The sequence below is a fragment of the Pituophis catenifer genome, unplaced genomic scaffold (genome assembly GCF_029215685.1).
Source record: "Pituophis catenifer annectens isolate HBS135680 unplaced genomic scaffold, rPitCat1.0.hap2 SCAF_4, whole genome shotgun sequence".
Lineage (NCBI taxonomy): Eukaryota > Metazoa > Chordata > Lepidosauria > Squamata > Colubridae > Pituophis > Pituophis catenifer.
The window spans coordinates 52482282-52496910 of NW_027256884.1; the positions used below are offsets into that span (position 1 = coordinate 52482282).

At 39.9% G+C, this 14629-nt stretch overlaps 1 protein-coding gene across 1 annotated transcript in view; it reads right to left on the reverse strand.

Annotated features, from left to right (window-relative positions):
• Positions 1-14629, reverse strand: part of SH3KBP1 (SH3 domain containing kinase binding protein 1) — a 435673-nt gene that overhangs the window by 33300 nt on the left and 387744 nt on the right. The window contains exons 13-14 of the mRNA XM_070943239.1: positions 6859-7021; positions 1398-1483 (exon numbers count right to left, since the gene is read on the reverse strand). Of these exons, the coding sequence (XP_070799340.1) occupies positions 1398-1483; positions 6859-7021 (249 nt within the window). The remainder of the gene's footprint in view (positions 1-1397; positions 1484-6858; positions 7022-14629) is intronic.

The window sequence follows — 14629 nt, forward strand, 5'->3', positions numbered from 1 at the left end:
CACCATTGCTGAAGTTCAGGCTGCAATGGTTCATGGTATCACTGCCAAGAAACTTACCAAGACGGTGGTGAGAACATTTCTCACATCTCATATATTTCACCGTCATCTCCTTTGCCCTACATCTGTCCTCAAATCTACTCTAACATTGCTCATAAATAATTTAATCTATTTTTATATTTCTTTTCTCCATTTTCAAGTGATTAACAATTTTAAATATTTCAACTAGCATACAACAGATACATAATGCTTTCATTTTTATTATTCTGTACATAATTCTGTATCTCAAAAAAGGCTTTTATTTTCTTTTATTATTTCTAAATCTGACCAAAATACAAAAAGACTTTGAACAACTTCACAGTATAAAAAGCAATATTAATGTTTTAATTTTCTATCATTATTATTCTCATTTAGTACTCTGACCTTCACTTATGTTAACTAAATATTACAATTGTAATTCTGATTCAAAGACAAGAAAACCATGTCACATATTAGTATTCTATGTTCTTCTCAGTCTAAGCTAATGTTACAAATCTGTTGGACTTCATCAACAGCTAATATTTATAAGAAGCAAATAATCCGGAGAATAACAATTCAAGGCTGGTTTATGGCTGATAAGAATAAATGAACCTAAAACTGCTATACTTCAGTATGTATTTAGTAAGCAAAAAGCAGAATATTAAATACATATTAAAATACATAATTATTTTGTAATTTCATTTTCTGAAATCATTCTTTTTGTTAAAAAACTTGGCTTATTTGAACAACTGCCTATTAAAAGCATATTAAAAATATTATTCCAAAATAAAGATTAATTTCTGCCCTATTTTAATTTTAATAGTATGAGCTTCTTGAAGAAATCATATCATAAAAGTAACACAGCATGCTACCAATGTTATGTAGTAATGCTTACAATTTAGAATACAAAGATTCTCCTCTTACAAAACCATGTCTTCTGGAGCCCAGTTGTTACAGAACTGAGTGATTGAAGCAGATGATACTAGAATATTTCCATATGAAAATGACACTTGGTTTGCTAACAGATATGTGATCACAGCAGAACACCTCACTTTCCAGCCTGAGTATACTATCTTTACAATTTAGAACGCTTCTTAAGGACAGCAAATTTATGAAAAATGTAAAAATATTTAAATTTTCTCAAGATAGGAAACGTGATTAAAATGCTTCACGAAGTCACCTTAATTCCAAAGTTAGTTATTACAAAGCTCTACTACTTCTTTTGAACTAACAACCATTAAAGATAAATTTTTAAAAACTCTAGTTTTTTAAATAACTTAATACATTGATTTTATAATAAAGATGTCAACTGATTACAATTTAGAAATACTCTTTTTATATAGCAACCTGATCATATATATGTAAAATTTACTTCAACTTACCGATGTCATTGCTTCTTTCAGTGGATTCCTTTTCTAAGGTGCTGGACAAAGAACAGCTCACCAAATCTACTTTTGGAATTTCATTCCTGCAGTTAGAAACAAGAGAGATGTGGTCACGCGACAGTTTCCACAATTCCTGGAGGAAACGTCTTATCTAGATCCGTTCCAGTCGGGTTTCAGGTCTGGGCACAGCACGGAAACGGCATTGGTCGCGTTGGTAGATGATATCTGGAGGGCTCGGGACAGGGGTTGCTCCTCTGTTCTGGCCCTGTTAGACCTCTCAGCGGCTTTTGATACCATCGACCATGGTATCATGCTGCACCGGTTGGAAGAGTTGGGGATGGGGGGCACTGTGTTAGGGTGGTTCTCCTCCTTTCTCTCAGACCGGTCGCAGTTCGTGTTGGCAGGGGGGCAGAGGTCAACCTCGAGGCCTCTCATTTGTGGAGTGCCTCAGGGGTCGGTCCTCTCGCCCCTTCTGTTCAACATTTATGGGAAGCCACTGGGTGAAATCATCCATGGCTTTGGGGTGAAGTACCATCAGTACGCTGATGACACCCAGCTGTACATCTCCACCCCAGGCCACCCCAACGATGCCCTTGAAGTGATGTCCCAGTGCCTGGAGGCTGTGCGGGTCTGGATGGGGAGGAACAGGCTCAAGCTCAACCCTTCCAAGACTGAGTGGCTCTGGCTCCCGGCATCCCGATATAGTCAGTTGACTCCATCACTGACTATCGGGGGCAAGTCTTTGGCCCCCGCGGAGAGGGCGCGCAATCTGGGAGTCCACCTGGATACGCAGCTGTCCTTGGAGGAACATCTGACAGCTGTAGCCAGGGGGACCTTCTGTCAGGTTCGCCTGATTCGCCAGTTGTGGCCCTTTCTTGATCGGGATTCCCTGTGCACAGTCACTCACGCCCTCGTCACCTCACGCCTGGATTACTGCAATGCTCTCTACATGGGGCTCCCCTTGAGGAGCACCTGGAGGCTCCAACTGGTCCAGAATGCGGCCGCACGGGTAATTACCGGAGCCGCCTGGCACTCCCACATATCACCGCTCCTGCGTGAGCTGCACTGGCTCCCAGTGGTCTTCCGGGTGCGCTTCAAGGTGTTGGTTACTACCTTTAAAGCGCTCCAGGGCATAGGACCTAGTTATCTTCGAGACCGCCTGCTGCTACCGATGACCTCCCACCGACCTGTGCGCTCCCACAGAGAGGTCCTCCTCGGGGTGCCATCAGCCAAACAATGTAGGTTGGCGACCCCCAGGGGGAGGGCCTTCTCTGTGGGGGCACCTACCCTCTGGAATCAGCTGCCCCCAGAGATAAGGAGAATCCAAGACCTCAGTGCCTTCCGCCATGCCCTTAAAACTTTCTTTTTTCAGCAAGCCGGGCTGGCTTAACATATTTTTTAACATATTTTTAATTTTTAATTGGTTTGTTATCTTAAATTGGGGCCAAATTAATATATATCCTTTTAATTGTTTTTTAATGTTTGTATTGTATGTTTTTATCTGGCTGTACACCGCCCTGAGTCCCTCGGGAGAAGGTGCGGTATATAAATTCGAAATAAAATAAAAATAAAATAAATTTCCACTTTTTAGCTTTGGGGAAAGGAAGCATTCCTCTATGCTACTCCAGCGTCACCCCAAACTGTCAGAGATACCCATCTCTCATAAAGCAGCACACTACTTGGATTAACTTTATCTTGTTTCTCCTTAACACCTGTCAAAAGAACTTATTTTAGACACACTAATATCCTAAATGATGTCTTGAATATTAGCTGTGCCTTGATACTGAAGATAACTTGTCTGTAATCTGAAAAATAATTTCAGCCTCTCTCAATCATATTAGATGAAGGAAAATTAATTCTGCAAACTCAACTGTAAAACATATGAGGTGTCCAGCTGCAACAAAATGGTTAAGCACTCCAGTGGTGGGTTGCTCCCGGTTCTTTCCGGTTCTATAGAACCGGTAGTAAAACTGGTGGGAGGCTCCACCCAGCCAGCACAATGTCATCATTGGTGATCTGTGCGTGCGCAGAAGCTTCTCTGCATGCACAGAAGAGCGCACGTGTGAGTGAAGTGAACACGTCCATGAGATTTCGCTGCGAACCGGTAGTAAAGGTAAGTGGAACCCACCCCTGAAGCACTCCCTAGGTCTGTTGCTAGAACCTTTAGCATGATTTGTATTGGCATTAAGTGTTTGAATTACTAATACCCTTCTACTGACCGTCTGAAATGGGAGCTTTCTGCATTGTATAAATGGGTAGAATTAAAAGGGTTAGCTTTCCTTTAGACCCTAATATCTGGGAGTTTCAACTCAGAAAGAGGTAGCTATATTTTTGAAAAGGAAAAGGATCATTCATATGTTATAAATTGTGCCATTTATTCCCAGACCCGACCAAACTGATGACCTTTTACTTCCCAAAACCACAAGCTCTTTAACAGAACATTCCATTTCTTGAACATTCATATTTATCTATAGTATATGAATATTTTGATTATTATTAATGTCATTCTTTCTTAAAATAGTTTAGACTCATTCTAGATTGTATGGTATGGAATTTTTATGTTTTCCTTCGACTTAAAGATGCAGAACAGTCCAGTACATCTTTTTTACTGGTAGATATAATATTTATTTTCAGAACATGTCTTCTTTTGAAATGAATTATAGAATATAACATTTGAAAGGGATGTTGAAGATCATGTAGTCCAACCCTCTATCCCATCAGCCATGGTGGCACTGTGGTTAGAATGCAGTATTACAGACTAACTTTGCCCACAGCCAGGAGTTTGTTCCTGACCAGCTCAAGGTAGACTCAGCCTTCCATCCTTCTGAGGTTGATAAAATGAGGACCCAGATTGTTGCGGGCAAACATGCTGACATTTGTAAACCACTCAGAAAGTGCCCTAAATCACTATGGCGTGTTATATAAGTGCTATTGCTATTGCTATCGGGGATTTAATATTGCAGCATTTTTAATGACCATCTGGCTTCTGTTTAAACTCCTCTAGCATAGTCACCATCACCACCACCCTTTGTAATGCAGCAGCTCTTACTGTTGGATTCCCCACCCCCATGATTCCAAATGAAATTATTTAATCCCATTTCACTTTGTCTGGAATAATTCTGACCTGTCTTCCATGTAATAGCCCTTCAGATACTAGAAGACAATTGTCATTTCTCCCTATGGTCTTAGCTTCCTAAACATACTTACCTAGGCTATCCTGTTTGTACCACTTAGTTAATTGTATCTTCCAACATATTAAAAATGTCATTCCAATAAAACTAATCCTTTTCATACTTAGGGCTTTATTCTTACATACTTATATAGTACTGACAAGAAAAAGAATAGTTTTTATCAATGATAATAAACATGTCCTGACAATGTCAATTATTTCAGGCCTGATACTTTCCTTTTTGATATTATAAAAGCTAATTTAGCACTGATTTCATTTTTAAATGATACCAATATTACCAGTAATAATAGACATACCTAATGTTCATGGAGGCAGAGAGATCCTATTAGTTAAACACTGTAGGTAATTTCAGAAACCCACTGGCAAACAGTAGATATAGTGATCATTATGTCATCATCTATCAAACAGATCAAACTAATCAGAAGTTGCTTAGGAAAAAGGCTCATATCCCATAACCAATCAGATTCGGTTATATTCTACATCCTGATAAATTTTCAGCTATTTGGAGAAGTAAGTTTATTTCACATAAATACTCCTATAAATGGCTTTATAAGTAATTTTTTTTAAAAAAAAATCTTAATTGCTACAAAAACTCAGCTAGTCTTATTTGACGATGGAAGACAATTATCATTATAAAAGTGAATCAAAATTATTTATTTACATTATTTAAGTACTATGGCAATCTTTTTAATAAGGTTTGTTAAAGGTATTTATACTGTATAAACTATAAAATTATTTTATCAATTTTAACTGTTTTTTCTAAAGACAGGAATCTTGTAAGACCCCAAAAGGAACCAAGGCTATTTATTTATTTGCTTGTTTGTTTGTTTGTTTGTTAAATTTACCCATCTTGCCTCAAGGTAACTATGCAATTTTATACTCCTTTATCACAAAAAGTCTAACTGGAAACAATAAGTAATACATATAACTCTACATTACATTACATTTTAACATTTTTTTATTGCATTATATATTTAATGTAATGTAATGCATAATATATCTTTGGTAGCAGGGGTGGATTCTAAAATTTTTTACTACCGGTTCTATGGGCGTGGCTTATTTTGTGGGCATGGTTGATAGTTATGTGACAAACAATTCTTTAGGATTTAGCAGAGGTACTGGTCTACCAGGCTTTTAACTGCTTGCAGAGCTGTACCAGTCTACCCATTTGTTTTTGGAGCGCTCTGGTCTACCTATTTGTTTTTGGAGTACACTGGTCTACCACCACACTGCCTTCTACCGCTGATCAGCTATAGGGTGGCCCTTTGAAGTGCCGCGGCAAGAGTTTAAACATTTTTTTGCTGCTCTGCCACCACTGAGAGCGTTGGAAAGAGCTTTCAGGCAGCTTGGCCTCAATTGCCAATCTATCACCACCGAGCGGTTTACAAGGAGTGGATCGTTTCTAGCTGATCAGTTGGGAGGCTTCGTGGCTTCTCAATTTAAAGCTAAGGTATCTTTTTTTTCTCTCTCTCTTCTTTGTCAAGTGAGCCCTGGTTTTTTTCCTTCTAGCCATCAGCTGGGACTCGGGAGGCAGTGAATAGATTGGCAGCAGGCCAGGCAGAGGTGGTATTTACCGATTCTCTGAACTACTCAAAATTTCCACTACCGGTTCGCAAGAACTAGGGAGAACCGGTAGCAACCCACCACTGTTTGGTAGCCATTATGCAAATTTTATAATTGTATTAAGATACTTTTTCTCAGCTCTAATCAACCAGTGTTTTTATTTCATTTATAGTTTAATGATCAAGCTCAAACTACCATATTATGGATATAGTTTGTGAAGACTCAGCATCCTTGAGAAGGCTATGCTAGGGGCGGAATGGAAAGAAAGAAAAAGATGACTGGCAGCAAGGTGGATGAACTTAATAACATCAGTAATGAATGCACCACAGAGAAATCTAAAATGCCAAGTTGACAACAGATCATCCTGAATAAAATCTTATATGGTTATTAATGAGTTAATTAGAGAGAGCCAATTTAGTGTAGTGTTTAAGACATCAGGCTAGAAACCGGGAGACTGAGTTCTAGTACCAGCTTAGGCACAAAGCTAGCTATGTGACTTTGGGCCAGTCACTCTTTTAAAGCTCTAGGGAGGAAGCAATGGCAAAACTATTTCTGGAAAGCCTTGCCAAGAAAACTACAGGGACTAGTCCCAGGCAGTCACCAGGAGCTAATACTGATTTGGGCATCAGAAAAATAAAAGAAGGTTGATATCAACTTGACAACAGATAATCATTGTAGTTAAAAACAAATTATTAGCTCAAATACCTTGTTTGAATCAGAGGCACAACTGGTCTTTCTGGTCTTCTTGGTGGCAACGTACCAGGTCTGTTCAAAGAGTTTGTTTTTGGTGGTCGAGGTTTCTTGGGTGGTATAGCAGGAACAGAAGGCTTCTGTAAATCTAACGCTTTTTGCTCTCTCTCTGGTCTTTCTTCAAATCAATTTTCCATCCAAATAATTAAAAAAAGCCATTTTTAAGCCAAATGATCATATGCAATAGCTACAATAGTCAACAAAAAGAAAAAAAACCCCAAACCCTAGCAATTGATTTACTGTCACTACAAGTATATTATAGCTAGCTGCCTAGAGTCATTGAGAGTTGGGCAGCATACAAGTTTAATAAATTATGGTTCATCACACAGTCGGATGTTTAGACTGGATTTGGCATTTTTATACATCTATTGCAGGGATGGGTTCTAAAATATTTTACTACCGGTTCTGTGGGCGTGACTTGTTTTTTTTTTTTATTGAAAAAGTTTTCAATTACAAATTTTTCCCCCTTTCCCCCCCTCCTCCCTAACCCCCCCCTCACCACCCCATCCCCCCTGTGACTTCTTCAAAATAAAAACCTAGTACATAACAGATTATATAATATTTTACCATCCCCTTACTCCCCCCTCCAAATACTGACCCTTACTTCTAGTGATATTATTAATATTATTACTTCCCCCTCTTACCAAACACTTCAAAATAACATTCCATTATAACACTGTATGATAACTTCTGATTTAACACAGTAATATTATTATAACTCCCAATTTATCGATAGTCTGCCCTTTTTTTCCCCCCTTCCCCATACTTATATCTGTATATTAATATAACATTTCAAAACAACCTTCCACTTTAAAACTATATAATAAATCCTACTTTAACATTTAATCTTTTGCGTATATTAATATAACATTTCAAAGCAGCCTTCCCCATAAATTCTAGTTTTACATTTATTCTACTCTATCCATTTCCTCCACTCCCATATATATGTCTCTTAAGCATCCCTTTTTTTAATCTATACAATCAATACACTACCTGTCTCCACCCACTTTCCTACAAGATTACCATGCACAACAATTCTTAATATCTTTATTCTTCTGCCCATCCTACTAAAAAAATATTCCCTTATATAAACAAAATCAATGACTTTAAATTTATAATCCATATAATATCTTCTTTGATGTCTTTCCACTGGATTGCTGACTCCATCATCCGGACTAGAGTAACATAACATCCCAGTTGCAACAGAGTGTTCAAAATCCTCAGTTATCATCTGCCCCCATCAGTAATGAATATCTTCACATATATATATAAAAAAAGAAAACAACCACCCAAGTGACTTTATAATTGTAATCCATATCTGTAATAGTGGCTTTCTTCAGGATTATTAATTCCCATTCTCATAATGGGGTAACATCCAGATCTTCTGCATGCCCCAGCATAACTCTCTTGCCTTATAGCTCAACATAAATATAATACGTTACTCAATTAAAAAAAAACCAAAAATAGATAATTCCAATCCAACAATTCATAGGCCCTTTTCACATCCCAAAATTACAGCATTGCAGAGGTCTGTCACTCTCCTCAGGATGATATCAACCACTACTTCGCCTCATCCATCTTTTCATATATTCAGTCATGTATTTTTTCAAAGTAACTGGCTTTACTGTTGCTTAGTTTAGAAATTTTTATTTTTGTGAGACCTGTTTCTTTTTTTCCTTTCTTTTTGTGGGTTGGCTCTCCATCCTGATTTTCTTCCTGCCAGTTGTGTATCAACTGGTATATTTTCATTCTGTTTTATAACTTGATCCTGTTGATTTTGTTTTTGTGAATCATATTTCTTTTCTGTAAGTTGTATATCAATTGGTTGGTTTCCATGGTTATCTGTAACTTGGCGAGTCATCACATTAGAATCCGATGCCACTTCTCTCTTATTTATAAATAATCCATCTGAGGTATCTGAAGAATCCAAAGGCAATTCATCTGCAAAGGCCTCTGTAACTCGATATTTTTCCTTTATTTCTAGCTCCTTCTGCTTGTCTTGTGTTGTGCATAAAGATGTTAAGTTCATTTTTAAAATTTTTTGATAAAATTCTTCCGCTTTTTCAACAGTATTTAATTGATATCTTTCTCCTTGATATCTCAATATTATACCAATTGGAATATTCCATCTGAATAAGATATTTCTTTTTTTAAGCTCAGCCACCAAGAAGCCAAATTTCTTTCTTTCCAATAATATCTTAGGCGGGAGCTCTTTATAAATCCAAATCTTTCTTCCAAAAAATTGCAAAGTAGACTTAAAGGATTTCTGCACAATATTATTTCTTATATCTTTATCTGTAAAATAAATCACCACATCTCTAGGCAATTGCCTTTGCTTTGCAATCCAGGAGTTTATTCTATAAACTCTATTGATCCTACAAAGTACCTCCTCAGGTTGAACCTTTAAAATCCCAGCCAGAACTTCAGAAGATATTTTTCTTAAATCCTCTCTGTTATTTTCATGTAATCCTCTCAGTCTGATCACATATTCAGTAAAATTATATTGCATCAATAAAACTTCCTTTTCAATACATTGCTGTATATTTTCTACATTACAATCAGCTTCCATTTCAGGTTTTTCTTCTAAACTATTGTCTTGAGTATTTATCAAATCATTCTCAATTTTTTCTATTTTATTTTCCAAATTGTCTTCAATTTCCTCCACTTTGGACTCTAATAGATTAGTATTTGTATCCAGCCTGATCATAAATTCTGAGAAACCATTAGCCATTTTTAAAATCTTTCGATGCAAAATATCAAACTTTAATTGTACCAATTCTTTAGTTTCCTGCTTAAATTTCTCAAAGTTCTGATTCATAATCTCATCCCTTCTTACAATCTCCTCCAAAAGAAATTCAATTATATTAAAATCAGTTTTCTGAGACTGTAAGTTAAGAACTTGTTCATATAATTTGTGGATGGGGGAATCCCCCCCCCTCTGCTTGTTTGTCCAGCTTTATAAGCCTAAACGCCATATTTCCACACAGGCAAACTTTTTAGAAAAGAAAAAAAAACCCAAGCCTCTTTCCAAACAGGATCAGTATCAAATCAAATCTCCAGGAAGGAGAAAACACAAAAGTGTAGCTTTTTCTTCAAATGTAGCCAGGAGCATTTATTCTGCTACTTTGTGGCTTAATAAGAAACGGAAGGACTTTCCCTTTTCAGCTTCTCTGCTCCAGTTTCGGCAGTCGCCATTTTAAAAGACCTTTTTTACTTTATTGAATATCCTTTGCAAAATAAGTATTAATACTTACAATTTAGGGTCCAGGTCCAGATCCAGATCTCATCCTCTTTGATTAATCTGTTAGTTATCTTGGAAAGCTTGTCTTCATAGCCTTGCTCTGCAAAAGGCAGAGGTCTCCCAACGCCCGGAGCAAACGGCGAGTGCTATAGGGAGCGTCATCCGCTCGCCCCCAGGAGTAAAAAAAAAAAAACTCTGGGGGCTACGGAGAGCTCTACCTACACTCACCTGCTCTGTCTCACATTTCCTCCTGGAAATGGAGTTTTTCGAGCCGCCTTTCCGCTGTACAGGCGGCTCTTTACAGGCGAAGGAGCTGGCGGTCCCGAGGGACCGTCTGGTGGCTACGAAGAGCAAACCGGAAGTCCTTGTTGGTGTGGGTTGATGGTCATGTGACAGTGGGCATGGCTTGATGGTCATGTGACTGGGTGGGCATGGCCAACTCAATGTCACTCACGTCAAGGGGTGCCTCACCTGGCCCCTCCCTTTCCAGCCAATCCTTGTCACACCCAGCCTCAATGTATCTATAGTTCTGTAAAAATGTTGTTCACCTTTTTTCAACTTTATTATCTACATACTATAGCTGTATTTTCAAGGACCACTGAAAGGAGGAAATGGCTCACATGCTTTGCCCAAGAGTGTGATAAGTAACAGGCTTTTAAGGGGCTGCCAGAAAGAAGGGGGGGGCAATGTATTTTCCAAAGTACCAGAAGGCAAAACAAGAAGCAATGGATGGAAACTGAACAAAGAGAGAAGCAACCTAAAACTAAGGAGAAACTTCCTGACAGTGAGAACCAATATAGGTGCAAAAATATTTCAGTCATAATTTCACATATAAAATAGCCATTCATGTAATACAACCTTCATATTGTTCAAAACAGTCATTAGTATTATAGCTGATGTTTGACAGCAAACCTAAAAGTCAAAGATCACAAGAGTGCTTCTTTCTCTGCATGTATACAAAATATCACATACCAGGAATAGTATATTAAGATGGATTTATACAACCTGATGTACAAAATAAACACACACATATTTATGCTCTGGACTATAGACATTGAATACATGTAAATCCCTAAAAAATATGTGGTAGCCCTGGGCAAAAGAAAGGCAGTAAAATCACTCTAGGTGTAGGGACAGTGTAAAATATTAACACATGATAAATAATGGAACAATTAAAAATAATAGCATAGAGGGTTTTTTTTTCTCTCTCTCTCTCCCTTCCTTCCTCATTCTTTCTCTTCTATCTCTCTCTCCTTCCGTCTTTCTTTCTTTCTTTCTTTCTTTCTTTCTTTCTTTCTTTCTTTCTCTCTTTCTGTCTGTCTGTCTGTCTGTCTGTCTCTCTCTCTCTCTCTCTCTCTCTCTCTCACTCTCACTCTCACTCTCACTCTCTCTCTCACACACACACCTGGTCTGGGCACAAGGTAGCCATTGTTACAGAAGTTCTCATTTCTCTCTATAATACACCTGATACTAATTGATACCCTATCTCTCAACTACGTAAAGCCTATGCATGTTTACTTGGCAGTAAAGCTACTCTCTTTCAGTGGGATTTACTCCTAATAGATACACATGAATGCAGGTAGACAGCTAGCTCCGTTGTTTAATAGGCTGTGAGTAAAATTTCTACATTAACAAAATTTATACATAAACAACAGAATATAGGAGCAAAAAATCATAGCAATAGTCTGAGCTATGCTTTTCTTCTTTAAATGGAAGTACTACCCATTTTAACCAGACATTAAGACTCATTAGTTTGGAATACTAGTATGGCTTGCACTGAACCTTGACAGTACTTGTTTTCCTTACAAACTAGCTCAACTTTGTTTCCTTTAAATCTTGCTTTTGTTACACACACCGCCCGCTTCGGACCAAGAGCTCCGTTTTTAGAGAAAGACAGTGGACTGAGGGGGTGGGGGCTTTGGAAATAAACGCGGAGCAAGAGAAAAGGGGAAAGGCGCGCTCTGGATTCAGAACTCTGAGCCTTCCCCAGAAGCCCTCCTCGTTCTTATTCTTCCTAATCCCTTCCCACTCCCGGATCCTTCTCCCCCCCCCCTTCCTTTTGCTTCAAACTCCTTTTAGGGTGGGAGGGAAAACCAAATAAAAACGGGAAGGAGGCAAGGACAGAAAATGGTGCATGGTAGAGGGCATTTTTCAGCCACTTTCAGGGACTGAAAAGTTGAGGGGACCCAAGGAAGCAGCAACCGGTCAGGACTAAGACGCCCCCCCTCTCACCCTCCACCATCTCACCCTGCCTTCTTTTTCTCTCCCTGCCCCCGTTCTTCTCTCTCCCGGGAAGAAGGGGACTAACCTTAAAAAAAAAGAAGCTTTGCTGCTTAGCAGAGAAAGCAGTAGCTGGGAAAGATGTTGCTACAGAGTTAAAACAACGAAAAAATTGCCCTTCCCCTGTTCCTACCCTCCCTCTTTTTCTCCCCACCAGTTTCTTTTAGCTTTGGCTCTGGTGCCAAAAGAGAGAATTCTCTTTTGTTTGTGAAGTCCCCCTCCTTTTTTTCCCACCCAGCTGGAGAAAGACAGGAGAGGGCTGCTGCTGCCCCTATCAGACCCAGCACAGTGGCTGCATGCAAAACTGGTGGCTTCAGGAGGCGCTGGCTGGCAGGGAGAAAGGAGTCGGCACAGCAACCTTTGTAGCCACACAGCTGCAAAGCTTGCCGAGCTCCCCCCATCCCCTGCCCCACTTGCTACCCCAAATTGTGCCCCACTGCAAGACGCGCATTTTACCGCGGAGTGGCAGCTACAGGTCATCTCTCTGCCATTGCGTGCAGAGAGTGCGAGGCAACTAACTTCTCGCACTCAGAAGTTTTTCTTTACTTTGCAAGGTTTTTCCGTGCACACAATGGCTGAGAGACGACCTGAAGCTGTCAGTCTGTGCTCTGCCAGGCAAGCAGCAGAGCGAGTAAGCCAACGATCTGCCGGATTCCTGTAATCTGCAGTTTACTCATGAGCACCATGCTCACGAGTAAACTGCAGATTAGAGGCAGGCAGCAGATTGCAGGCAGTGAAAGAAACCTGCCTCTTGCCTCCGTGCATCGAGGAGGCCAAGCAGCAGTGGGAAGAGCAAGGGATGGGAGGCGCAGAAAGTGGCTGCCAGCGATGCCCTCAGGGGAAGATGTGGGCGGGAAGGCTTGACCCCCCCTTAGGAGCTTCAATTTACTCATGAGCACCATTGGCCTTTGTCCCGGCCTCTCCCGGCCAATGGTGCTCGCAAGTAAACTGCAGCTAGGATCTCCCACGTGCTTCCCTCGCAGGCCAGGCCAGCTGGGGGAAACACACAGGAAGAGTGCGATCTCCTGCACGCTCCCCTCCCTCCCCACGTGCATCGGTCCACCACCCGCTGCTGGTATCACCCCTCCACCAGCTCTCCCTCCCCCGCCCACCCGAGCCCTTCAGCCTTACCTTACCTTTGAGCAGAAGTACGGGGCTAGATTCTGCAAGTAGTGGCAGGGCGGGCGAGCATCGGGTGAGCAAGTGGGGACTGGTTCAGGGGCGTGGCCAGCCAAAGGTCACTAATGGTTCGGGGAACCATGTCAAATTTCCACTAATGGTTCTCCTGAACCGGTCCAAACCAGTAGCAACCCACCTCTGATCTATTGAGTCCTTCCTGAGGACCTGGGTTAGCAGATGTTATTTAATGGAGTTAAAAGTACTTTTGCAGGATGTAAGCTCTTCCAAGTAAAGCTGCTTTTTGCAATTGACTAATCATGATTTTGTCAATCCTGATGGTGCTCAAATGATGTTCTAGATCAGGGGTTGGCAACTTTAAACACTCAAAGAGCCACAAAAGTCCTAACTGGAAGCCCCCACCCCCACCCCGTTCAATTCTGGAGTCAGCCGGAAGTCCAGTTACCCCACCATAGAATCTCCTGCTAGCGCAGTGTTCTTTTTCCTCTGCCAACTGGAAGTCCGGTTCCCGCCCCATAGAGTCTCCTAGCACGGCATCTGTTTTCCCCTGCTGACCGGAAGTCCAGTTCCCCCACCATAGAGTCTCCTCCTAGCATGGCGTCCTTTTTCCTTTACCTGTCCTAACTGAAAGCCCTATCAATTGTGGAGCCGACCAGTGACAGGGAGCCGCAGCAGAGGGATGAAAGACCCACAGGCAGCTCCAGAGCCACAGGTTGCTGACCCCTGCTCTAGATGTTTTAAGATTGCATCAAAGGCATCTATCATTGTTGGTATTATCTTTGCTTTCTTTTGCAATAATAATAATAATAATAATAATAATAATAATAATAATAATAATAATAATAATAATAATAATAATCTTTTATTTATATTTATACTTATATAATAATCTCTATTTGCAGATCTTTGTGTTTTGTGATTTTCTCCAATTCTTTCTCTTCTATTCTGCTTTCTTCAGTCTGCTACATACACTATCCAGACATTTTTGTCTTTATTAAATTATTAGTATATTTTTATTAACCAAATTGGATTTTTCATTTATAACTTTAAAAAAACAGAATTAATTTT